Source organism: Sus scrofa, chromosome 14, assembly GCF_054392235.1.
Source record: "Sus scrofa isolate SSC_HxYL_T2T_F1_AM1 chromosome 14, Sscrofa_HxYL_maternal_Yorkshire_Landrace_v2.0, whole genome shotgun sequence".
Taxonomy (NCBI): Eukaryota; Metazoa; Chordata; class Mammalia; order Artiodactyla; family Suidae; genus Sus; species Sus scrofa.
The window spans coordinates 94,750,054-94,777,388 of NC_139396.1; the positions used below are offsets into that span (position 1 = coordinate 94,750,054).

The following is a 27,335-nucleotide window of genomic DNA, read 5'->3' on the forward strand; positions in this document are numbered from 1 at the left end:
CTATCTCCAAGGCTGGAAGCACTGTAAAGAGTAAGCTTACTCTTGTCACCTTACATACCATATAGTTTACTTATTTGTTATGTTCATTTTCTGTTCCATGAAGGCAAGGACTTAGTTTTGTTCTTCTGTATTCCCAACACCTGGGATGGAGAGTGGTACACAATGGGTGCTCAACATTTGCTCAGTAGTGACTGAATGAATGAACAAATGAAGGCGGAAGCACCTGCTCCCATCATGCACTCGTGCACCTGCTCCCCAGGCCTGCCCCTCCCCATGGGGGTCATGTTCATGGCCCAGAGGAGCCGCAAACACCGACCCATGTGACGTGGATGTTGGGTATTTTGGGTCTGAGGGCGTCTGGGGGACAATCTAGACTGAGGGAGGGTATTTTGCACACACACCAGACCCTGTGCCCTTTTTTTTTTAATTCAAATTCCATTTTTTTAAGTTTAAAAAGTCCAGATTGAGTGGCAGCCAAAGCACTTCCACTCGGGCCTCTCAGCTGGATGAGGGGTGGGGTGATGTTTACACTGATCTAGATGAGGACTGATGTTCAACCCACCCTTTTGGATGGAGAGTAGGTAGCCCTCCTTGCCTCCCAGGGACTGGAATTGTGTCCAGAGTCACTCCAGGCAGCGTCCCTGTGTTCTGCCATATGCCCGTCCCTGGGATGGGCACTTTGTGTGTATATCTCACTTTATATTCAAAACAGCCCCAGCGGTACATTCTCAGATCACTGTTGCTTTATGAAAGAGACCAAAGAATCTTTTCATTCATTCATTCAACAAATCCTTATTGAGGAGTTCTCATGATGGCTCAGCAGCTTAAGAACCCAACTAGTATCCATGAAGATGCAGGTTCCATCCCTGGCCTCCCTCAGTGGGTTAAGGATCCGGCGTTGCCGTGAGCTGTGGCGTAGGTTGCAGATGCGGCTCAGATCCCATGTTGCTGCGGCTGTGGCGTCTGCCAGCTTCCTCTCATTTTCTACAAAATTGAGGAGACAGCACAAGGGCTCAGGCAGCGATGGGAAGTCCCCCTGCCAGCCCGGTGACAGGTCTGCTGGGAAGTGATTTGCTGGGTCTGGGGCCGACCACAGCTTTTCCTGTGCCTGGATTAGTCAGCTGCCCAGAGAGCAGCTCTCTTTCCAGGAAGGAGCTGGGGTGGCACTTCCACTGGTGAGGTGACTCTCTGCAGGGCAGGGGAGCGGGGTCAAAGGCTGGCCTTGACCTCAGGTAAACCTCAGCTGGCCAGGGGCCTGGCTGTGGTCTGGGGTTTTCCTTCAGCAGAGCAGGAGCAGCCTGGCCCTGATCTCAGAAAAGGACGTGACCATATCAGCAAAGCTGGGCCTCCAGGGCCACTGCAAGGGAGGATCCTGGGGCAGTGCCCTTTCCTCCGGGTTCCTAGGCTGTGTGGTCATCACACCCAAGCACCAGGGGACTCACCTTCCCGCCTTTCTTCCCTGGGCATCTTTTGGAGGCAGGAGCTTAAGATGCAGACTCGAGCCAGGCTGCCTGGGTGAGAACCTCAGCTCCATCCACGCTGGACCGTGCAATTCTCTGCCACCACCGCCTCTCTCTCTATTTTTTAAAAAGTTTTATTGAAGCGTAGTTAATTTACAAGGCCGTGATAATTTCTGCTATACAGCAAAGTGACGCAGTCATACATATACACATATCTGTTCTCTCTCAGATTCTTTTCCCACACAGATCATCACAGAATACTGGCTAGGGCTCTCTGTGCTATACAGCAGGTCCCTGTTGGCCAGTCATTCCATATACCTCAGTGTGCATATGCCAGTCCCAAACCCCTAGTCCCTCCCTCTCACCCTCTCCCTTGGGTAACCATAAGTTTTTTAAAGTCTGTGAGTCTGTTTCTGTTCTACAAATAAGTTCATTTGTATCCTATTTTAGATTTCACATATAGGTGATATCATATGATGTTTGTCTTTCACTAACTTCACTGAGTGTGATGGGGACAGTGCAACACTCTGTGCCTCAGTTCTTTCATCCATAAAATTGAGAGGGGGTGGGGGGACAGGTGTTTTCTACAGCGGGTACCATGTACATGTCAGCTAACACTCATTTCTGTTTCAGACAGAAGTTGTCAACACCATGTGTGGCTACAAAACTATTGACAAGGAGGTAATGTCTTTGAAATCTCTTTCCTCCAGAAAGGTTGCTCTTCCTGCCCGATCCCCAGGGTGATCAGAGGGGTTGCAGGGGGTGAGGCTTCTGGCCACTGAGATTCCCCAACCTTCCTGGCTGTGAACAGGAGCAAGGACTGCCAGGGTTCTCCACCCCTACCCAGACACGGAAGGACTCATGGAGCCAAGGGTCCCCCCAGGCTGGGAGAGGCGGCTGCCAGGGTTTGCCTAGCACCAGGTGTGTGATGCCACCCTGCCCTCACCAGGGCCTCCTGCATGTCCCTGTGCCCAGCCACGCTCAGCACCAGCCTGCCTCTGCCCTTGGGGCTGCCACTGTGCAGACAGCTCACACCGGCTCCTTCAGGCTGGGAGTCAGGAGTCTCTGGGGGATGACGGCCTCCAGAGGGTCCCTCCTGGGTCAGCTTCCTGGACATCTCCTTGGCCTGGGAGAGAAGCTGAGGTGGCACCGAGAAGGGACCTAAAGATAATGGCGATTTGAGATGCCTCTGAGCAGTGGTTCTCTCTAAGTGAGGTCGAGGGACCAGCAGCAACAGCAGCCCCTAGGAACTTGCTAGAAATGCATGTTCTTGGTGGGGCACAGTAGGTGATCGGGACACACATTTAAGATGGAAAATCATAGGCCACCAGGGGTTCTCCAGCCATCAGACCCAGTGGCCCGTTTTTATAATAAACACTCAGTAATGCCCTGTTTATTATTCTGAAATGAAAATCACAGATAATATAACCTACCTACACACCCAGTTCCAAAACAGGTAACATAATGAAGAAATAAGATAAAACAACTTACAGCTGCATAATGTGTTTCAACGTGTATATGCTCAGAGGCTAGATAGATACAGCATGAGACCCAGCAAAGTGGCCGGGCATTGGCACTGCCAGGCGCAGGTGATACCTGGGTGAGGATGTTGTGTGGGAAACTTGCATACCATGGGTATATCTTTGCCATTTTCATGGTTTTTAAAAATGGTGACCGGGAGTTCCCGTCGTGGCGCAGTGGTTAGCGAATCCGACTAGGAACCATGAGGTTGCGGATTCGGTCCCTGCCCTTGTTCAGTGGGTTAACGATCCGGCGTTGCCGTGAGCTGTGGTGTAGGTTGCAGACGTGGCTCGGATCCGGCGTTGCTGTGGCTCTGGTGTAGGCTGGCGGCTACAGCTCCGATTCAACCCCTAGCCTGGGAACCTCCATATGCCGTGGGAGCGGCCCAAAGAAATAGCAAAAAGACAAAAAAAATAAAAAATAAAAAATAAAAATAAAAATAAAAATGGTGACCAATTCTTGGTAAAGTTCCGAACAGGAGTTCCCTTGTGGACTCAGTGAGTTAAGGACCCAGTGTTGTCACTGCTGTGGCTGCATTTGCCGCTGTAGTACTGGTTACAGTCCCTGGCCTGGGAACCTCTGCATGCCATGGACACAGCCAAAAAAAAAAAAAAAAAAAATGCTCTAAAGAAAATAAAGTGTAATTGTTCCTTAGTTTACCTAATACTATTTCCGCAGAATTCAGTGTATAATAAAACCACACAGAAAACATTTTGGTTTTTATATGTCCCTGGAGTTAGGCTTTGGGCTCAAATCGTTATGGATGGGTTTTCCTCCACCCAGATGTCCACTGGGCATCTAAGAGGCAGGGAGGCTGGGCAGCTGTTCATGGAGTAGGATTGCCCTGAGTTCCGCAGTCCCTCAGCCCCCACCCCCAATAGCTGTGGCACCCAGAAGCACCGCAGTGCCCTCTCGGAAACAGTACCTCCTGTTGAGACCTGGTGGTCTAGAGCCACCTTCTCGCGTTGCCTGTGAGAACCTGAGGCCCAGAGAGGCTGAGGGACCCGGAGTGAGCGTGGCGGAGTTGGGTCCCGGGCTCCCAGGCCAGGGCTCAGCCAGCCTCCTCCCCGTGCAGCGCCTCAGCGTGCAGAACATCATCTACGTGCGGGGCTGCACCAACGCCGTGCTCATCTGGTTCATGGACAACTACACCATCATGGCCGGGCTCCTGCTGGGCATCCTGCTGCCCCAGGTGGGCTGCTCCTCCCTCCCTTAGGGCGTGGGGGTGGGGTGGGCAGCCTGAGGGTTCAGAGAACGTGTGGCTTGGGGACTACAGAGTGAAGAGAGGGGACCAGGGGCTGAAGTGAGGGGGGCTCTTGTACCAGCAATCTGGGCTCACCCTGGGGGCGCTGGGTGGCTGGAAGGGGAGGGTGAATGGCCAGGTAGGGACACAGCTGGGGTGGAGACTGGACTCCCAGAATGGAAGGGCCTCTAATGGTAGGGCCCAGGGAGGGTGTGTAGGATCTCCTGGGAAGGGCAGAGGGGGACCCAGGCTGGGGATGTTGGGATGGCGGGGGCTGGGGCTGCATGGGGGGCCTCCTAGATCCCCAGCAGGCTCTCACTCCTGCCACCCCGACCCCTCAGTTCCTGGGGGTGCTGCTGACATTCCTGTACATCACCCGCGTGGAGGACATCATCATGGAGCACTCTGTCACCGACGGGCTCCTGGGGCCTGGCGTCAAGCCCAGTGCGGAGGCAGCAGGTGCAGGCTGCTGCATGTGCTACCCCAATTAGGGCTGTGGCCTGGGGCAGCGGCTCCAGAAGGACCGTGACAGAAGGACAGCTCGGCTCAGGCCACGTCGTGGGGGCCGGACAGGACCGCAGCCCCTCTCTCCATGTTCGGCACTGACTGAAGCCTTGGCTGTATTCACTCAGGGCTCCCAGGTCACCTTGGGACCCTGTGCCACCTGTGCTGATGGGGGGTGGGGAGCAGGGTGTCCCTTCTCCAGGCTTGGGCCCCCTGGGAAGGGGGAGCTCGGCGCTGGGCTCAGGGCCCGTTTCACTTCTGATAGTGCCTTCGCCTTGCTGTTTGTGTCCCTTTGAGGGCAGTTTTGTCATCCGAGAGGGAGGGGAGCCTGAGTGCCCCGTGCTGAAGGAGGGGAGAGGAGCATCCCCCGGGGCCCTGTTCCTCAGCCTTACCCCTGAGGCCACATGGGGCCCATTTCTCAGACTCCCCAGTGCCTTGAGCCCTCCTCAGGGCTGCTGCTTTGCTGACCCTATTTTTTATGTGATTTTTGTAACATTCGTTTTGTACACAGTTAACAGGAGTTTCTGACTAATCAAAGCTGGATCCTCCACCCCCACCCGCCTCAACTTCCCCTGTTCCTTTCTTGCCCCTCCAAACCAGTTTATTAATCAAACAATAAAGATGTGATTTTTTTTTTTTTTTTCCTGGTGCTTCATTTTCACTGTTTGGGTCAGGGGCAGTGAGGAAGGCCTCACGGTGGGCTTGGAAGCCTCTTGTTGTGAGAAGATTGAAGGAGAGCCATCCTGGAGCCCAGATTTGGGACAGTCTGGGACACTGAGGCCCAGAAGATCAACTAAGGCTGCCAGCTCCCAGGTTGGAACGGCTTCTCTCATTCTTAGGAAATGGCTTTTTAGGCTGTGCTTATGGGCTGGGCCTGGAGCCTCCTGTGCCTGTCCTGCCTGTTAGCAATTCACTTGTGGGAAACCTCAGGGAAGCAGGCAGAGATGATAACTCATTTTACAGACAGGGAAGCTGAGCCCCAGCCACCTATGGCCTGAGGTTCCTCCTCTGGAAACTAGTCAGCAGCCAGAAGCAGCAATGCCCACAACCCACCCGCGGCCTTAGGCTATAGACCTGGAGCCACTCTTCTCTGTAAACAGCTCATTGTCCCCAGGGCCTGGGTGGGGCTGGACACAGCAGGAGGACTAGCAAAGGGTGGTGCCTGTCGCCCCCTGCTGGAGGAAGCAGGACCTGCGTGGGTCAGTTCACCCCAAGTCTTGGGTTCTAGATTTGCTGTGAGGTTCTTAGTCGCCAGGGCAATAGAGGTAAACTGCAAGAGCCCCAGCCTGAAGAACCCAATCTAAGGATGTTAAGGAAACTGCTTATTATGCCTAGCAGTGAAGTGGATGCTTGGTCAGACACATGCACGAGCCTGCATTGTCTGATATGTAGGAAAGGGGTTTTTAAAGGATAAAACTAATGTAACAATAGCAAACACATCAGCAAACATGCTCTGTTCGGGAACTTGCTAAATATCTTATAGATATTAACTCCTTTAATCCTCACGATGGTATGTGGTAATTCTTGTTATCTCTACTTTATTGATGGAGAAACTGAGACATGTTGTGGTTAAGTAATTTGCCCAAGGCACACGGCTGGTAAGTGACAAAGGCATGCATGACCTGAACCTGGGTGGAAGCTCCCTGGCACTCAGCCCCTCTGTTCTACTGCCCCTGTTGCTTTGTGTGGACACATGGTACTAAGCGGAAGAACCAGGGGTGGCTGCCACTGCAGCTGTCCTCAAAGGGTGGCCCTTAATGGCCACTGGTGGAGCCTTTGCCTGGTCCTTAGCTTGAGCTGTGCACACAAGGCCAGGTCAGACTCTGTGGCTGGTGGCCTCATGGCCCTCTGGCGCTGGCTGTTCCCTGAGGGGCCCCTCTGTGCTGAGTGGGCAGCAGCTGCCTTTGGGACAGCAAAATGGCAGTGACATCTGTGGGGGGTGGGGGGAGGGCATGCTTTTGGACTGCACTGAGTCAGCTTGTCCACAGTCACATGACCCTGGACCCTGGAAACTTCTGGTCACCTGGTCCTCCCTCTTTTACCACCAGTCACCGACACCCCTCTACCGCCCACTGCTGCTTCTGTGGACAAGGACCTCAGGTTGGGGCCCACAGGTGGCTGAGATGCCTGGACACCTCGCTCTTCTTTTTCTTCCAAACCTCAGCCACTCGCCTCTCCAGAAAGCGAGTGGAACCCACAGAGAGATCTTTTTCAGTCGTGGTGCGGTTGGGATGCCCCTGCTTTGCATCCTCTGTGCTTCAAAACCAGTTGCCTCGCCCTGACCCCTCATTGCACAAGGATGGAAGTATGACCCTCAAACTCGCCCTTTTCCCTCACCTCGCACACACGGAAAAGGACGGTATTCATGCAGCCCACAGGATTTGTGAAGCTGGAGGAGATTTGTAGGCTTCGATTTTGGACGTTTTTGTTGGCCTGTACTTACAAGAAAAATAAAATAATAAAATACATTAAGGAAGACTGGCTTTGTATAGAAATTCCAAATGGGGAGTTACCTGGTGGCCCAGTGGGCTAAGGATTTGGTGTTGTCACAGCTGTGGCTCAGGTCACTGCTGTGGTGCGAGTTTAGTCCCTGGCCCTGGGAACTTCTGTGTTGCCTCAGGCACGGCCAAAAAAAAAATCCAAGTATATATAATATTCCCCAAACTTTTTATTTTATTTTATTTTATTTTATGCTTTTCAGGGCTGCACCCACAACATATAGATGTCCTCAGGCTAGGGTTCAAATCAGAGCTCCGGGTGCTGGGCTCTGCCACAGGTACAGCAACGCAGGATCCTAGCCAAGTCTGTGATCTACACCACAGCTCACGGCAACAGCGGATCCCCAACCCATGATTGAGGCCAGGGATGGAACCTGCATCCTCATGGATACCCGTCGAATTCGTTTCCCCTGTGCCATTAACGGGAACTCCCCGAAACTTATTTTTTAACTATTTATTCCTCAAATAATCATTTTCAACATGAAATAAACTGCACATGATTAAAGTGGCAAATATATCATTAAACTATCACCACGATCAAGGTAATGAACGAATCCATCATGCTAAAAAATTTCCTCTTGCCCCTTGGTAATCCATTCTTTACAGCCCTCCCCAGAAACCCCCACCCCATCTCCAGGCAACCATGAATCTGCTTTTGGTTCCTATACATTATATTTTCCAAATTTTTATACAAGTGCATTTATACAGCATGTACTTTTATCTGCCTTCCTTCTCTCAACATTATTTTGAGGTTCATCCATTTCATAACATAGATCAACAGTCCATTCCTTTTTTTTTTTAATGGCCACACCTGTGGCATATGGTCTAGCCACTAGAAGGTGCTCGGTCCATGTTGGGACCCTGGATGGACATGAACTCTGACCTCCCGATCTTTGACAGCCCTTTCTTTGGGTGATCTCTCTCCACATTCCCACAGTCAATCAAGTAACAACTGCCTCTTTTTTGTGTTTGTTGTGCACCGACTCTGTGCTCATCTCTTTTCACTCATAACCACGTTAGACAAAGGGGACTGGGATCAGAGGGTTGAGCAACGTGCCTAGGGTACCCCATCTAGTAAGTGGTACTGCCAGGATATGAAAACATGTCTGACTCCAGGACATTTGCTCCCCCACGAGCTAACCAGCTCGGGCATTGGAGATCTTCTCTCTGATTCCAGCCTCATCCCTGACCCTTGCTACTGTCAGCGGGTCCCTAGACTTCCCCAGTTCATTATTATTATTTATTATTATTATTATTATTGGCTGCCCCACAGCATATGGGGTTCCCTGGCCAAGGATCAGATCCTAGTCGCAGCTGAGGCAATGAGGGATCCTTAACCCACTGTGGTGGACCGGGGTGTCCCAGCGCTCTCAAGATGCCGCCCATTCTGATGAGCCACAGCTGGAACTACCCCCAGTTTATTCTTTGCTCACCCATCATCTCACCAGAAAGATCCAGCTCTCAACCCTTTCACATTCTCCCCCACCCCCATCTCCATTTGAGATGAGTCTTTTCAAATTTCCCTTTGGAGAATTGAGTCTCACTTCAATTTTGTGTGTGGAAGGACTTACTTTTATGATTATTCATTTTGTAGATGGGGAAAACTGAGGCCAGACAAGTAGGTTATGTACCAAGAGGCTCCACCAGCAATCCAGAACCTGGCTCCTTCCAAGCCCCTGCCCTGCCTACCTTCCCCCTTCTCCGCCCAGGGCCTGGGAAATATGGAAGCTGATGAGGCTGCTGCTTCTGGCACCCATTGTCTGAGCCCTTGGAGGAAGCCTGCTTTGCAACCCTGTGGGCCCAGAAACGCAGAGAGCAAGTCTCCTGCATGGCTGTATATTGCCACGAGGTGGCGCTGCCCGCCCACGTCTTGGCACCCAGGACGCAAACTCCACCCCCTCCGCCGCAGAACCCCGGCCCGCGCCTGAGCGGCCGCTGAAGTGTGCCCTTCGGCCTCTACCGCAAGGAGCCGGCCGCAAGGTGAGTGAGTCTAAATAAAATACCATAGGTATCTGCATCTAGTAGGCACGCAGTAGATAAACGTTAGCTAGGAAACAGGCTAGGTACAACAGGTCACTCTTACTGACTGTCCTTCGGTCGCTCCGGTGGGGGCGGGGGCGTACACCGTGCTTAGCATCCAGTCTTCGTCCTGTTCAGTCGTCACCGCGGGGAGGCAGGTGCATTATTCCCAGTTTGCAGATGGGGAAGCTGGGGCTTAGGCCATTCAGTGGAATAGAGGGAAGAAAGAGGGTTGGAAGCGCTCTCTCCGCATCTGGTCAGGGTCACCTGTTGGTCGAGTGCCTCCCTGTCTTGCACCCCGAGCGAAGTGAAGTCCCCGCGCCTGGCTCCACCAACACAGCCTCAGCATCCTCCCCTCACCGCCCCTGCCTGGCGTGCTGCGACCCCTAGAGGGGGGCCTTGACTTTAGACAGCAGGGAAGGGCCTGGAAGGAGGCTGGGAGGGTAGTGGGGACTTTAATGCCAGAGTGAGGCAGTGCGACAGCTGGGCTCTGGAAGGCAGCTTCTTCGTTTGTGGAAGGAGGACAGTCACCTTGCCTGGGCAGGTCACTGCCGGCTGAGGGAAGCCCAGACGTGTCAGGGTGTTGCTCTGTGAAGGCTCGAAGCCCAGCCCAGCCCTGAACCACCACAACAATCGTAGCATAGTGGCCACTGAATGTATTCTGTTTTCCTGATTTTGCTATTATCAGTCTCTTCCACTGACAGACAGGATTTTGCCTGCCTTGTGCACTGCCATCTCCCCAGCACCTAGGGGGCAGTGCCTGCCGCGTGGTGCCTGCCCAGCGAGCAGGTGCTGGCTGAGGGAACCGGAAGTGGCTTGGAGCTCGGGGCACCTGTGCTGGGCCAGGTTCCTGGTACCCACATGCCAAGCCCCCTTCTCTCTCTTCCTCTCCAGAGGAGCATCTAAGGGCTTCCAGATGTGGTGGCTCAGGGGGTGGCCATGCCAGATGGAAGGATGCCCTTTAATGCTACCTGTCACCTTGTCGTGGCTGCACCACCCCTTCTCCCTCTCTCCCTCTCCCTGTCCCCTGTATCCTTTCCTCTGTCTGCCAAAGTGGACATGCCATAGCTGCCCCTCCCCTCCCAATAGCCAACGAAAAAACCCAGTGAAATCACTGCAAATAGGAAAAAATATGCACCAATGTAAGAAACTAAGCCTGTGCTTGAGGCAGATCTTATAGCAGCTTCTAGCAAAGCTAGACTAAGACTAAGACATCATCAGTAAAGGGCCTCCTGGATGGGCTTTTTATGACTGGCCTTAGCTGTTGTCCAGATGCCAGCGGGGGACCTCTGGTGGTGGAAGTCCCTTTAGAATCATTTGGATGCTGCTGGCAGCAAAGGCGTGTCTCAGAAACCAACTCTATTGAGAAGAGCCACCCAAAGGCTCCTAGACCGTGTTGTCTGGACACCCAGAACAGGGTCTCACCCCCAGAAGGGGAACCAGCATGTGGAGAACATTGGGCAGGGCGTGGCTGGGTACCACATAGCCCAACAGTCCCACCTTAGATCTGGGAGGGAGATTCCACCTGGGTCTGGGGTCTGATGTGAAAGCTGGGACAATCCATGCATCCAACAAGGGCCTGGAGAGAGAATCTTCATTAGAGGAGTCACCAGAAAAAAAAAAATGTGTCTATGAAAAAAGGTGCAGCCAAAGAGAAAGGAGGACAAGAGGGCAGTGGCTTCCTCTTGTAATACCTGGAGCTCTGGCACCTCCAAGACACACGCAGATGCTTGATAAATATGTCAAATGAATACATGACTCGGACTATAGCCTTCCTCAGCAATAGATTTTACTGACGAAATTAGACTGTGTACTTTAGGTTCTATATAAGGTACAGGAGAATGCAGCTTCTATGAAATAAGGGCAATTCGTGGCAAAATCAGTGGTAAACAAAAACTGCAGGAGCTGAATTACAGTTTGCATTGGATGCAATAAATAATAGACCTGAAAGTGCAAAAATCAAATGAGAGGTACAGAGAACAGATGGAAGGCCTTCCCAGGATGCACAGGAAAAGGGTAAGGACAGAACATGATGAGAATACACAGGGACAGGGGCCACAGAAGCCTCACCTGAGGGACAGGCATTCTCTGCCTTGCACCAGACACACCTCCCCAAGGCCACACGCACTAAAAGAAACAGAGGCAATGAAGTTATAGAAGAAGTGAACTCTTGATTTAAAAAAAAAAAAAAGAACAATGTAGTAATGTTTAAAATGTGCAGTTCTGAGAGTTCCCTGGTAGCTCAGTGGGTTAAGGGTCTAGCATTGTCACTACTTAGGCACGGGTTTGAACTTTCACAGGCTGTGGGCATAGCCAAAACAAACAAACCAAAAAAGTACAGTTCTGGCACTTTTCACTTTCTCCAGTGCTTATAGAGAGAGTGGTGATATTTCTGAGTTCTCTGGGTAAAGAGAAGAGGCACCCAGACCTGAGCTTCAGGGACCAGACTCTCAGCTGCCTGTCGCCCACTCATGGTACATAGGTGAGCCCTAGATACTCACATCAGTGCCCTGGGAACCGGGACAAGGGTGTCCAGTGCAGCACTGTTTGTAATAGTGAAAAATGGGAAGTCTCCCAAGTGTTGGCCCTACCTGGTGGGATGTTCTTGCAGTGGCCTGTTAGACGGTACTTTAAGTGAAGGAACCAAAGCGGTCTGTGTCAGAGTTCAAGAGCGCAGTGTTGAGTGGGAAAGCTAGCTGCACAATGCTACCCAGAGTGTGAGGTCATTGTATCGATTTAAAAATGGTATATTGCTTCTGGATATCTAGGTAAGAATAAAAATATAAAAATGATGAATGGATGGAGCTATGTCAAACTCATAAGACTCTGTAAGGGGACAGGGGAAATGGGACTGGGGACCGAATAGTATTTAATTTTACCTGTACTGCTTAAATTGGACAGAAAAATGTTCAAATGTGAGTATTTCTCCATTCAGGATAGCCATAGATGAAAATGTATGTTAATCTCAGTAGCTGCCTATATTTTTGGCTGGTTTTTTAAATTTTTAATTTAATTTAATTTTTGTTTTTTGTTTTGTCTTTTTAAGGGTGCACCCGTGGTATATGGAGGTTCCCAGGCTAGGGGTCGAATGGTAGCTGGAGCTGCCGGCATACGCCACAGCCACAGCAGTGTGGGATCTGAACCATGTCTACAACCTACACCACAGCTCATGGTGATGCAGGATCCTTAACCCACTGAGCAAGGCCAGGGATAGAATTTGTGTCCTCGTGGATGCTAGTAAGATTCATTTCCGCTGATCCACGACAGGAACTCCTGGCTGTTTTTTTTTGTTTTTTGTTTTTTTTTAAGTGAAATCTAGTTGATTATAGTGTTATGTTAGTTTCAGGTGTACATCAAAGTGATTCAGTTATATATTTTTTCATATTATTTTTCATTGTGGGTTATCACAGATACTGAATATAGTTTCCTATGTTGTACAGTAAACTTTTGTTGCCCATCTATTTAATCTATAGTAGTTTGTATCTCTTAATCCCTTGCTCCTAATTTATCCTTCTTCTCCTTCCCCCGTTAGTAATCATGTTTGTTTTCTATCTGCAAGTCTGTTTCGTTTTGTATATAAATTCACTTGTATTATTTTCTAGATTACACATATAAGTAATATAGTTGTCTTTCTCTGTTTGATTTATTTCTCTTAGTATGGTAATCCCTAGGTCCATCCATGTTGCTGCAAATGGCAGAATTTCATTATTTTTTTATGGCTGAGTAATACTCCACTGCGTATATGTACCATACTTAAACCAACTATCTGTTGGAGGGCACTTAGGTAATTTTATGTCTTGGCTATTGTAAATAGGGTTGCTAAGAATATTGGGGAACATGTATCTTTTCCAGTTAGAGTTTTCGTCTTTTCTGGATATATGCCCAGGAGTGGGATTGCTGTATCATATGGTAGCTCTATTTTTTAATGTTTTAAGGAACCTCCATGCTGTTTTCCATAGTGGCTGCACCAATTTACATTCCCGCCCACCGTCTAAGAAGATTCCCTTTTCTCTACACCCTCTCCAGCATTTATTGTTTGTAGACTTCTTGATGATGACCATTCTGACAAGCGTGAGGTGATCCCTCACTATGGCTTGGATTTGCATTTCTCTAATAATTACTGATGTGGAGCATCTTTCCATGCACCTGTTGAGCATTTGTATGTCTTCTTTACAAAAATGTCTAGTTAGGTCTTCTACACATTTTTTGATTTTTTATTGAGTTGTATGATCTGTTCGTGTATGTTGGAGATTAACCCCTTGTCAGTGCGTTGTTTGCAATATTTTCTCCCATTCTATAAGTTGTCTTTTCATTTTATTGGTGGTTTCCTTTGCTGTGCTAAAGGTTTTAAGTGTGATTAGGTCCAATTTGTTTATTTTTGCTTTTATTTCTTTTGCCCTGGCCAACTGATCTAAGAAAATATTTCCATGATTTATGTCCAAGAACGTTTTGCCTGTGTTCTCTTCTAAGAGTTTTATGGTGCCGTCTTATATTTAGATGTTTAAAACCACTTGAGTTTATTTTTGTGTATGGGGTGAGGGGCATTCTTTTGCATGTGGATATCTAGTTTTCCCAAAATAAATTGTTGAAAAATTGTCCTTTCCATACTGAATGGTCGTGTGTCCTGGTGGAAAATCTGTTGACCTTATATGAAAAAGTTTTTTCCAGGTTCTCTACTTTATTCCATTGGTCTGTATATCTGTCTTTCTGCTATTACTTTATCATTTTGATCACCTTAACTTTGTAGTAAGTTTTGAAATTAAGAAGTGTGAGTCCTTCAACTTTGTTCTTTTTCAAGATTGTAATTGGCTATATGGGGTCACTTTTCTATATTTTTTAACTTATCAAAAGAAAGGGGAGGAGTTCCCGTCGTGGCACAGTGGTTAACGAATCCGACTAGGAACCATGAGGTTGCGGGTTTGATCCCTGGCCTCGCTCAGTGGGTTAAGGATCTGGCATTGCTGTGAGCTGTGGTGTAGGTTGCAGTCGCGGCTCGGATCTGGCATTGCTGTGGTTGTGGTGTAGGCTGGCGGCTGCAGCTCCGATTTGACCCCTAGCCTAGGAACCTCCATATGCCGCGGAAGCAGCCCTAGAAAAGGCAAAAAGACAAAAATAAATAAATAAATAAATAAATAAATAAATAAATAAAGGGGACAGGCCTGATGGGTAGACTCACAATTTACTCTGTATTAGGCAAAAATTTAATAAGGAAATTCACAGCCTGGTAGATATTTTAAGTGCAAGAGATAAAGAATTCTCTAAGACTATAAGCAAAAAATAAAGGTTATCCACAGCTTAAAATCAGGATGGCTTCACTTGATGGTTCAATATTAGGAGATTTAGTTATAGTGTGTCAATGGATCAAGTCCGATATTCATTTCTAGAACAAAAACTCAGGGTTCCCATCATGGCTCAGAGGTTAAGGAACCCAGCTAGCATCCATGAGGACTCGGGTTTGATCCCTGGCCTCACTCAGTGGGTTAAGGATTTGGCGTTGCCTTGAGCTGTGGTGCAGGCCACAGATGCGGCTCCAATCCTGTGTTGCTGTGGCTCTGGTGTAGCCAGGGAGCCTCCATATGCCATAGGTGTGGCCCTAAAAGACAAAAATACAAAAATAAAAATAAAAACAGAACAAAAACTCCTTGCTCATGAAGAACATAAAGCAATTTTAAACCTTTATTTGCCAAACCATGCAGCAGCAAAGCCTTTAAAAATTCAAAACAGAATTTAAAAATAAAGAACTAAAAAAACCCCACAATCATGTGGGTGATCTAAATATAGTTTTCAGAATTTGACAATTTGGTAGTTTAAAGTGGGCAAGGAAGTTGAGGATTTGAATAATTAAAATAATAAGATCATGAATAGATGCATCTTACATATATAAATGCATCTGGTTTTTTTTTTTTTTGTCTTTTTGTCTTTTTAGGACCACATCTGTGGCATATGGAGGTTCCCAGGCTAAGGGTCCAATTGGAGCTATAGCTGTCGGCCTACACCACAGCCACAGCAGTGGGGGATTGGAGCCACGTCTGTAACCTACACCACAGCTCACAGCAACACCAGATCCTTAACCCACTGAGGGGAGACTGGGGATGGAACCCTCATCCTCATGGATACTAATCGGGTTCGTTAACCGATGAGCCACGACAGGAGTGCTTATAAATGCATCTTATATGTACATATATATGCACCTCACATTATTTTGTCTTATGTAAAACTATATGAAGCACCAACAAAAATTTTTTATTCACTTGGTCAAAAGACAACCTTAATAAGTTTCAAAAAGTAGAGATTTTAGAAACCATATTCACTTATCTTAATTCATTGGAATGGTAATTGAATGATGAAAAGGTTATTTGTAAAAGATTGTAATTGAAAAACTAATAAATACTTTAAAAATAACTCCTGAGTCAAAGAGGAACTCAAAATTGAAATTTAAAATTATTAACAAAAGGGAAACAAATTAGGAGTTCCCATTGTGGCTCAGCGGATGAAAAACCCAACTAATTCCATGAGGACACAAGTTCGATCCCTAGCCTCGATCAGTGAGTTAAGGATCCGGTGTTGCTGCAAGCTGCGGTGGAGGTCACAGATGTGGCTCGGATCTGGCATTGTGGTGGCTGTGGCATAGGCTGGTAGCTCCGATTTGACCCCTAGCCTGGGAACTTCGGTATGCTGCAGGTGCGGCCCTGAAAAGAAAATAAAATGGGTGCAGGGACAAATTATATAAAACCTTCCAGATATTTAAAATTCTTCACATGAGAAAATATATAGACTTAACATTTTTATTTTTCAGAATAAAGGACTAAAACTGAGTTGAAGAACAATAAAGGAAATAAAATGAAAAGACAGCATAGGGAATTTCTAAAAAGTCAAGTTGAAATAAATACATAGAAAAAATTATTTAAAAACTTTAACAAAAATCAAACTTTAGCTTTTATAAAATATAAAAAGAGTTAACCTCTGGTAAGCTTGAATTAGATTGAGGGAGTTAAATAGCAAATTAAAAATTTTTTAAAAAAAGACTGAGGAAGTAGACAAGAAGTTGAAATGTACAAGAACAAGAAACATGACATAACTACAGATATAAAAAAGAAGAAAAGAATTACACATGAATATAATGTGCAACTGTAAGGCAATATGTTTGAAGAACTAGAGAAATAAATGATTTTTCAGAATATAAATTACCAAAAAGAAAAGAAAACTTGGATAGACCCGTAACCATGTGCGAGATTGAAGTGTGAGTAAGTCTATGACTTGGGACAACTCAATAATAATAAATAAAAAAACCCTCAATTTAAAAATGGCCAATGACTCTAAACAGGCATTTCTCCAAGGAAGATATGTAAATAGCCAATAAGTATATTAAAAGATGCTCAATGTGTTTAGTCTTCAGGGAAATACAAATCAAAACCACAATGAGGAGTTCCTGTTGTGGCTCAGTGGTTAAGGAACCCAATTAGTATCCATGAGGATGGGGGTTCAATCCCTGGCCTTGCTCAGTGAGTTAAGGATCCAGCATTTCCTTGAGCTGTGGTGTAGGTTGCAGACACAGCTCGGATCCCGTGTTGCTGTGGTTGTGGTATAGGCCGGTGGCTACAGCTCCAATTCAGCCCCTAGCCTGGGAACCTCCACAAGCTGTAGGTGCAGCCCTAAAAAGACAAAGAGACAAAAAGACAAGAAAAAAAGAAAAAAACATCCTACAATGAAGTGCCACTTCATACCCACTAGGGCAGCTAGCATCAACAAGTCAGATAATAACAAGTGTTGGTGAGGATATGGAGAAAAGGGAACCCTTATTCACCGCTGGTGGGAATGTCAAGTGGGGCAGCCACTGTGGAAGACTGTCTGGCACGTCCTCAAATGATTAAATATAGTTACCACATGACCCAGTGACTCTACTCCTAGGTCAATACCCCAAAGAAATGAAAACATGTCCACACAAAAATTTGTACATGATCATCTATAGCAGCGTTATTCCTAACAGCCAACAGATGGAAACAACCCAAATGTCCGTTGATAGATGAATGGATCAACAAAATGTATTCCATCTGTACAACAGATTGTTATTTGGCCACAAAAAGTAATGAAATTCTGATATGTGAGACAACATGGATAACCTTTAAAACACTACGTTAAATGAAAGAAGTCAGCCCAGAAGACCACACGATTATGTGATTCGATTAATACGGAATGTCCAGAAGAGGAAAATCTACAGACGCAGAAAGTAGATTAGTGGTTGCACAGGTTTAGGGGTAGGAGTGCTTGAGTTAGGGAGTGATAGTTAAAGGGTACAGGATTTCTTTTTGAGGCATCAAAAGTGTTTTAACGTGACTGAGTGATGGTTGCACGTATCTGTAAATATACTAAAAACCATTGAATCATGCACTTTAAATGGATGACTTGGATGGTACATGAATTATATCTCAATAAAGCTGTTAAAACACTATAACTTAGAAATGCAGGAGGGGAGTTCCTGTCATCCTTCAGTGGAAATGAATCACTAGTATCCATGAGGATGCAGGTTCGATCCTTGGCTTTGCTCAATGGGTTTGGGATCCAATGTTGCCGTGAGCTGTGGTGTAGGTCACAGACACGGCTCAGATCTGGTGTTGCTGTGGCTGTGGTGTAGGCCAGCTGCTACAGCTCTGATTCAATCCCTAGCCTGGGAACCTCCATATGCCACGGTGCAGGTCTTAAAAAAAAAAATACATCAGGTCTAGATGATTTTACAGTTGATTACAGTATTAGTAAGGCGTTACTGGCTCCTATGACTTCCCTTCTTAAGTTGTAACAGCTTACACAACAGAAGTTTATCTTTTACTTACATAGAGACCAAAACAGGTGTTCCTCATTGGTGGTTGGCTGTTTCCCATTGGTAATTCAAGAATTCATGCTTCAGAGTTCCTGTCGTGGTGCAGCAGAAATGAATCTGACTAGGAACCATGAGGTTTTGGGTTCGATCCCTGTCCTCTCTTGGTGGGTTAAGGATCCAGCGTTGCTGTGAGCTGTGGTGTAGGTTGCAGACACGGCTCAGATCTGGTGTCGCTATGGCTCTGGCATAGGCCGGCAGCAACAGCTCCGATTAGACCCCTAGCCTGGGAACCTCCATTTGCCGCGGGTGTGGCCATAAAAAGACAAAAGAAAAAAAAAAAAAAAAAAGAATCCATGCTTCTTCCATCCTGTGTCTCTACCATCTTCAACTGATAACTTCTGAGGTCATTGCAAAAGAAAACAATGCAAGGAGGATGGAAGATTGGAGGTTTTTCTGGCCTAGGACTAGAAGTCTGCATTTGCCCCATTAGCCAGGACTTAGTCACATGGTCCCCTAACATTAACCGAGGCTGCGAAATGTGGTCTAGAGTGGGCCCTGGAGGAAGAAGAAATGTTGAGTTCTAACCAAATATTAAAGAACTGAAACTGTTTTTCAGGCTATTCCAGATTATTGAAAAAATTGAATGCCTGTCCACTTTATAAGCAAGCATGATCTTAATAACAAACTTGATGAACATGGTACCAAATAACTCGAGACCAATTTCACATAAGAATATAGATGCAAAAATTCTGAGTATATAAAATTTAAAATTAGGAAACCTGTCAACCTAAGTGAAGAGTAATTTAAAAGACAAAGATTGGAGTTCCTGCTGCGGTGCAGTGGGTTAAGAATCCAACTGCAGCGGCTTGGATTGCTGTGGAAGTGCGAGTTCAATCCTTGGCCTGGTGCAGTGGGTTAAAGGATCTGACATTGCTACAGCTGCAGCTGTGGTGTAAGTCATAGGTGCAGCCCATATTCAATCCCTGACCCAGGAACTTGGGTGCAGCCATTAAAAAAAAAAAAAAAGACAAAGACAAAGATCACATAACTTGACCAATAATTGCTGAAAATACTATTGATAAATTCCATAGTGATCCCTAATAATAATTCTAACACAGGAATGCAGACTATCATTAGATATGATAAAGTCTTGGAGTGGAATAAAAACTGTTCAGAATGGGAGCAGTAGAGATAAAGAGCTGATCCATATAAAAATGGGGTGAGGTAAATAGAGCTAGGAAATCTGAGTAAGCAACCCACCATATTTTTAACACTGTATAAAAGCAAGAGAAGAGAGATTTATGTAGTAATAAAAACCATCCTTTTAAAAAAATTTTTTAAAGGCCTCAACCGCAGCATATGGAAGTTTCCAGGCTAGGGGTCAAATCAGAGTAGCAGCAGCCAGCCTACCCCACAGCCACAGTAACCCCAGATCTGAGCCACGTCTGCGACCTGCACCACAGCTCACAGCAATGCTGCATCCTTAACCCATTGAGGGAGACCAGGGATCGAACCTTCATCTTCATGGATACTAGTTTGGTTCAATACTGTGAAACCACAATGGGAACTCCAATAAAAACCATTTTGAACCATGCCTCCTTCATAAGGCTCAGGAAAACTAAGTTCACATAAAAAGAAACAGTCAAATATTGAGGTCAAATCTTACTTGAATTTATTATAAGAAAAAAGAGAATAAGGAGCAGAATACTGTTGCTACATCAATAAAAGCATACAGAAAGAGAAATCTACACCAAAAAGTATACAACTGTAACCTATCATCTCAAAGTGGTAACAAATACATTAAGAAATGGATTTAAAACATGAAAGAGTAATAAATTAGAAAAATCCGAAATGTGGCAAAACTCCAGGAAAGAATTAGAAATAAAAGGAAAAAAATCACTTCATAAATTAAGACTAAAACAGAAGGAACACAGTGAATAAACACAACAGATAATATGTTAAGAGAAACAGAAGTGACAAATACTGAAGCCAGAAAAAGAAGATCCAATATATGCCTGAAGAAGAAAACCAAAATAAGGGTACAGAACAAATGCTTAAAACTATTATTAAAGAAATCTTTCTTGAAATAAAAAAGATTAGAAGGTATGTATGGGAAAGATCACACCATATAACTGAGATCATCAGAGTTCGCACTGTGGCACAATGGGATCAGCAGTGTCTCTGCAGCACCAGGACACAGGTTCAATCCCCAGCCCAGCACAGCGGATTAAAGGATCTGGCTTGCCACAATGAAGGTCACAACTGTGGCTCCGATCTGATCCCTGCCGCAGGAACTCCCTATGCCACGGGGTGGCCAAAAAAGAGAAACAAAACAAACAAACAAAAACAACTAAAGAAAACCCCTGAGAGTATCAACCCAGAATGAACTATAACAAACCAAGAAAATGACTTGACTGGACTTTGAAGAAAAAGAAAAATTAATGGTCATCTAGGCAAAACAAAACAAAAAAATCTATTAATATGGAAAATAAAATTATATTATCAGATTTTTAGACAGAAAATCTTTTTTTATGTTATTTATTTATTTATTTGGGGGTTCCCAGGCTAGGGGTCTAATCGGAGCTGTAGCCACCAGCCTATGCCAGAGGCACAGCAACGCAGGATCTGAGCCGCGTCTGCAACCTACACCACAGCTCACAGCAACACTGGATCGTTAACCCACTGAGCAAGGGCAGGGATGGAACCTGCAACCTCATGGTTCCTAGTCGGATTCGTTAACCACTGCGCCACAACGGAACTCCCTAGACAGAAAATCTTTATGACAGAAGAAAATGGAGTAACATATTTAAGATACTCAAGGAAAGAAAAATATGAGCCAAGTTTTTTTTTTTTTTTTTTTTTGGCTGCATCCACAGCATGCAGAAGTTCCTGGGCCAGGGATCAAACTTGTACCACAGCAACTACTAGAGCCACAGCAGTGACAACGCTAGATCCTTAACCTGATGAGCCACCAGGGTACTCTGAGCCAAGGCTTCCTATCCAGCAAAGCTGACTAGAGTACAAAAGCAGATTCAATCTGTTATTCATGCAAGAACTCAGAGAATATTTTTCCCACAACCCCTTCCTAGGAATTTACTAGGGAATGAGCTTCAGACAAGTAGAATAGCCATAGAGACATCAGCATGAGGGCTGATGGCAAATGTTAAATACACAGTTGTTTGTAGAATGTAATGGCTGTAGAACTTGGCTATGTGATTAGAGTCCAGTCCCCAAAATAATGGGGGCTGGAGGGAAATAGGAGAGCATAAGCATAACCATTTTCAATAATCATATCAGTGGTGGTAGTATTAGTATTGCTATTCTGATACTGTTTGTGTGCAAAGTTGGGTAAAGCGAATGGGTATTTATGGGGTATTCTAATCCTTTCATAGCCTGGTGTTGGTATTAGGAACCAGAGATCTTGATTTGAAAGAAAGGAGATATAGATGTGACGTAGTAGAGTTTACATCAAAACTTGATAATGTTGGCTTTGAATTGGAAGACCCAGAATGAACTGTTGAGGTATTTTTGTCTCAAAATATTTATACGTTTTTAATTTATGTTTTCTATGTCTGCCCACTGTAAAGACCTGGGAACAATGACTAATCCAGCAGCAGTAAGTACTCCTAGGAGGAAAGCTAAGAAAATCCCAGATTATTATAATGCTGTAATGCCATTTCCCATGAAAAGAACACAGGGCTTTGGGAAAATAGAAGATTCCAGTTTAGGACAAAAAACATCTAAGATGAGTCTGGAACATCTTGTCATACCAGACAGAGAGGGGGTTATTAAGCTACTAAAGTTTTGTCAAATGGGGAGTTCCCGTTGTGGCTCAGTGGTTAGTGAATCCAACTGGGAACCATGAGATTGCGGGTTCGATCCCTGGCTTCACTCAGTGGATTAAGGATCTGGCGTTGCCGCGAGCTGTGATATAGGTCACAGATGCAGCTTGGATCCCTCATTGCTATGACTCTGGCATAGGCTGGTGGCTACAGCTCAGATTAGACCCCTAGCCTGGGAACCTCTATATGCCACAGGTGTGGCCCTAGAAAAGACCAAAAAAAAAAAAAGTTGTGTCAAATGGACTTGGAACCCAACTTAAAGAGGCGAAATTGGGACAATTTGAGCTTCAGTGAGGTTAATGACAATGGATTCAAATCTACCAAGAGTTTAATATGAGTTCATAATGATAATAAAATGAAAAACCACAAAACTAACTTATCTCTTTTGGAGGAAAGAGAAGAAACTTATTGTCTTAAAAACTGATAAAGGGAAATAAACATTTATATGGCTTTTCTTATGTGAATAGTACTGTGGAGTAACCAAATAATACATAAAGGAAATATTGCTTCCTACAATTATTCTAGCTGATAAAATGGAATATCTGGTGTGTGATTTGAGGGCTTCCACCTGCCTCCTCTCCTACAAAACATACATTTTTCTCTTTAGCCTGCTCAGTGTCTAAAATGCCTCCATCACCATCCTGGCCCAAGGTACCAGAGTGTTTGAGGGAGGCTGACGCATGCTCTGCAGAATCTACAGGACTGAGGATATCCAGAAAATAGCCCCCAGGAGAAAAAGTCTCAAGTCTGGTGGGTATGGTGGGCTAGGGTCAATAAGGGGACCCTGGGGACCTTGTAGCATCATGGGGGCCAAGGAGGATGAGAGAGACCTGGAACCCAGCTTCTACACCCCTTCAGAAGAGGGCAAACCCCAGCTGCATGGCACGTGGTACCAAGGCATCAACCCACCAGCCAAGCCCATTCAGGAACCCTTCCTGATTCCACATTTCTCCTCCCTGGCCTCCTGCCCCTACCCCAGAGGGCAGGGCATGTATGAGGGCTGGAGGAATTCTAGGATGATTGACAGTGAACCAGCAATTCAGCGTTTACTGTGATACAGTTCTAAGCATGTTACTTGCTTAACTTTGCTTCAGTGGCTCTTTGCTATGTAACAGATCCTCTCAAAATTAGTAGCTTAATTATCCTTCATAGGTCCATTGGATGACTGGATTCGGCTTGGCAGTTCTTCTGCTGGTCTTCCTTAGAGTGTCCCGTGTAGTTGCAGTCAAATAACAGATGAATCTGGGATCAATTGGTGGCTTGACTGGGACACTTAAATATTGGGATGACTGGTCTTCATTCCCTTTCTGTGTGGCTTGAATGGCAGAGATTTATTGCTCACATTTCTGGAGGCTAGACCTCTGAGATCAGGTATGTCAGTGGTCCAGTTCTGGTGGGAACCTCACTTGCAGATAGCTGCCTTTTCCCTGTGTCCTCACGTGGCTGAGAGAGGATGCTCTGGCATCCCTTCCTCCTCTTAAAAAGGCACTGAGGGAGTTCCCTTTGTGGCACAGCAGAAACGAATCCAACTAGTAATCATGAGGTTGTGGGTTTGATCCCTGGCCTCACTCAGTGGGTTAAGGATCTGGCATTGCTGTGAGCTGTGGTGTAGGTCACAGATGCGGCTGAGATCCTGCATTGCTGTGGCTGTGGTGCAGGCCAGCAGCTGTAGCTCCAATTCGACCCCTAGCCTGGGAACCTCTATGTGCCATGGGTGCGGCCCCAAAAAGCAAAAAAAAAAAAAAAAAAAAAAAAGGGGCGTTGATCCCATCATGAGGGCTCACCTTCCTGACCCCATCTAAACCTGATTATCTCCCAAAGGCCCCGGCTCCTAATACCATCACATTGGGGGTTAAGGCTTCCCCATGAATTTCAGAAGGACATGAACATTCAGTCCATAACAAGAATGAATTTGAAAGGTGTTGACAAGGGGCTTAACAGGCTTGGTGGTGGTAGATGTGTGTGTGCGTGTCTCTCCCAGGACCCTGGCTTTTCCGAGAGTGTGAGTGTGGCCCCTTTGATAGGCAAAGGGCTGACAGGGGAGCAGGAGGTCTTTTCAAAGCTGTGGAGTGGTTTTGGATGCAGGCTGAGGAGCCGGACTGCCTGGGTGTGAATCCTGACTCCCTCACTTACCAGATAGGGCGACCTTGGGCAGGTCCCTTAACTCCTCTGTGCCCCTGGGGGAAGTGACTCTCATAGGAATGGGAGACTCATGGGGGGGGTGCGAGTGCCCACACAGGGGGCTGGGACAGCCTGGGCCACAGGAAGCCCTCAGTCATGTCTATTGACCATCATCACTGTCAGGATGTATAATTGTAGAGGCTCTGTGGGCAGCCGGATGAAAGGAGTTGTGGGTCTGGAGAGAGTGGTCAGCCTGAGAGTTAAAGCCAGAGCAGTAGATGGGCTGGCCAGGATGAGAGTGCAGTGAGGGGAAAAGAGAAATGAGCTACAGCGAGAAGCTTCAGGCCAGCTTTCTCCTGTGAAAGCAGGAAAACAAAGTAGGGGGAGAGAGTCCCAGTGAAGGGAGGGGCTCACAGCATCTGCTATTGAAGAGACTTGAAGGAAAATGAGAACAGAACTATGTCCCCTGAATTTGTCCCATAGTGGTTCTTGGTGACCCTGGAGGGGTTGTGAGATTCTCATCACTGTGGGTTGAAGAGGGCGTGGTGGGGGGAGAAGATGCAGGATGCTCGTTGAATCTAGGCTCTGAAAGAAAGGAAGATGGAGAGGAGGTGATAGAAGGGGACACAGGCTGGAGAGCTTGAAGGGCCCTGTAAGGTGGATGAGACAAGGGCATCTGTTCCTGGAAGGAGATGGGTTTCAGATACAGGAGAGAGAAGAAATAAGCAGGAGAACAATACCCCTGAGAAGGAAAATGGCCCAAAGTACACAGCTGTGAAGAAGAGGGAGGGCACAGCCACTACTGGGGAATCAAATAATTGAAAATCCAAAGGAACTGGGCTCAATAAGATAGTGTCTCTTCTGCCGAAGAAGTCTGGGGAATCAATTTGGGGCCGATTCAGTGGGGTCAGATACCCAGATTGCGTCTCTCTACAGCCTGAGTGACTTCCAGGCCCAATTTACCTCATGACCAATCTGGCTGCTCCCATTCCAGCCATCATGTTCACATTCCAGCTAGAAAGAAAAAGGGAAATGGAGCAGAGGTCAGACCCCCAAGGAAGAGACCCCAACACACACACTTATCTCCTATTGGCCAGAACTTAGCTTATGGCCACAGCCACTAGCAGGAGAGACTGGAAAATATATTCTTTATTCTGGTGACCACTTCAAAGCTCACAATCCTCCTAAGGGAAAGGGGGGGGGTGAGTTTGGGGGAGGATGGCTCGTCATCTTTGCCACTGGTTATAGGCATAAGGCCATACAAATGACGAGATTTCAATCAAATGGTTTCTGTTTTTTTTCTCTCTTTGAATTATGAGTCAAGGTCCCCAGTTATGAACATTGTGGAAAGACTGAACAGGGGACTTGAGGTTTTAAATTTTGGGAAGAGGAATAAGAAACAAGCCTGCTTTAAGGCAATGAAAGGCTTGCCAAGGGGCTCTGGGGGCCTGGCTGAGACTACACTCCATGTATCCACAGGGGTGACACTCTGCCCAGTGTTGAGTTTACCCCAACAATGTTTACATGCTGGGGGGCACGGCTGGCTCAAGGTTGGGGCTCTCCAAGGTGGGCTAAGAACATGCGTCTAGGGATCTGAGCATGTGGTAAGAGATGTTGAGGTGATGGACCTGCGGGTCCAAGATCTGCAGTTTCCTTGCTTTCCGCAGCCTGACTAGGAGGAAGGGAGGGGGCATGTCTTGGAGACGGTGAGAGGAGGTCAACGGGGATGTGTCCCAAGTTCACAGGGAGCACTGAGAGGCCAGGAGCCTAGAGCCAGTGAGCTTACAAGTTCAGAGCGAGGTAGCTTCTAGAGATGCCAAGCTCCAGGATGTGGGCAGCCAAAGTGATTTGAAGAGGACCGTTCTGGGGCTGAGGAACAGAAGTGCCAGGGGAATATTCCAAGGGTTGGCATTCCCCAGAGTAATGGCAGACCTTGCGTGGAGAAAGGGAGTGTGCCCCAGGTACCCACGGCCTTGTAAGATGGGCTTATCAGAACGCTCCATGATGCTGAGTGTGCACCTCCAAAGAAGAGATATCAGACACAGGTAGAAGGGCAACAGTGGTTAGAAATCTCCCGAGGTGTCAGAGGAGCCGGTGCCCCACTCCCCCCAGCAGACTCCTCTCTGGGGTCAGTTCATGGTGGAGAGGATGTGCAGGAAGGCTTTGGATGGAGGAGCATAAACGGTGGTAGGAGATCAAGGGAGAGGCCAAGTGGATGGAGGAGCTTGCAGTTGTGTCTGGTGCTGAGAGGACCAGGAGGTGGAATTAGCCGGGTCTAGACTTCCAAGTGGCATCTGGGACTAAAGTGGTTGTGAATCCCAGCTGGTAGTAGTCCAGCCTCCATTCCCAGTCCCTGCTCCCCACTGAAACCAACCACCCCATCTTTTCTCAGAAAGTACTTCCTTGAGGCGCATCCTCACCTTTCTCCTGGTAACTTCCTGTTCTATTCCTCGAGGCCCTGGGGACTGGACTCCAGCTGCCCAGCGTGTCACCTCAGTGTCCTCAGATGCAGAGGGAGTGCCCTAGAGCCAGCCCTCAGCTCTGCAGATGCAGGCGTTGCATCTTTGCTCTTCAGCTGGACGGGGACCAGGGCACTGGCTGTGGCCTTCTCCAGGCCTCGTGTGAATGGCGTAAAGCCAGCCAAAGCTGCGTTTACCTTCAAGCATTAAGCCTAGCAATCAAGACACACCAGTGGGGGGTTTGAAACCCCTCTTGGCCGCTTGTCAGCTGTGTAATTTTGAGCAAGAACTCACTCAGGTGGTCTGGACTTCAGGTTCCCCATTTGAAGAGTGAGAGTGAAGATGGGGGAATTTCTCTCTCTCCCTTTGGGGGGAGCCTTTCAAGTTTACACATTCCTATGACTGCCTTTCCACCTCCTTTCCCTGCATTTTTTCCCTTCACCCGTGTGGTCCCAGGGACGTACACTGAAGGATGCCCGAATGCATTGTGATCCATTCCCCCATCTCCTCTTTCTTACTGGGAACCCTGAGGATGAGCAGTTTGTACCTGTCTGGTTCCAGCCGAGGTTGGGTAGCTCCAAGCCTCCACCATGGCCTCGGGTTTGGGTGGCTCCACCATGCACAACGATCTCCTAAGGAAGGTCAAGGTATCCATCCTCCTGTGCCAGCGCCGGCCCATTGCAGTCTCTCTGTCTGCTTTAAGTGCCTAAAGCCTTCGAACTTAGAGAAATGCCCCCACATGAGGCTAGGGAAGGCTCTCAAATCAAATTCCTCCAGTGCCTACTTACTGCCAGTGGGTGGTGGTGATCTCGGAGCCTCAGAATCCAGCCCCCCCCAGCCCCAGCCCTGTCCA

The 27,335-nt window shown here is 47.0% G+C and overlaps 1 protein-coding gene across 11 annotated transcripts in view; it reads left to right on the forward strand.

Annotated features, from left to right (window-relative positions):
- The window catches only part of TSPAN15 (tetraspanin 15), an 86,401-nt gene extending 81,032 nt beyond the window's left edge, over positions 1-5,369 (forward strand). For all 11 annotated transcript variants that reach the window (XM_084997146.1, XM_084997151.1, XM_084997147.1 and 8 more), the window contains 3 exons: positions 2,094-2,141; positions 4,057-4,173; positions 4,566-5,369. In XM_084997146.1, coding sequence (XP_084853272.1) covers positions 2,094-2,141; positions 4,057-4,173; positions 4,566-4,715 — 315 coding nt within the window. In that variant the 3' untranslated portion in view covers positions 4,716-5,369. The remainder of the gene's footprint in view (positions 1-2,093; positions 2,142-4,056; positions 4,174-4,565) is intronic.
- The last annotated feature ends 21,966 nt before the right edge of the window (positions 5,370-27,335 follow it).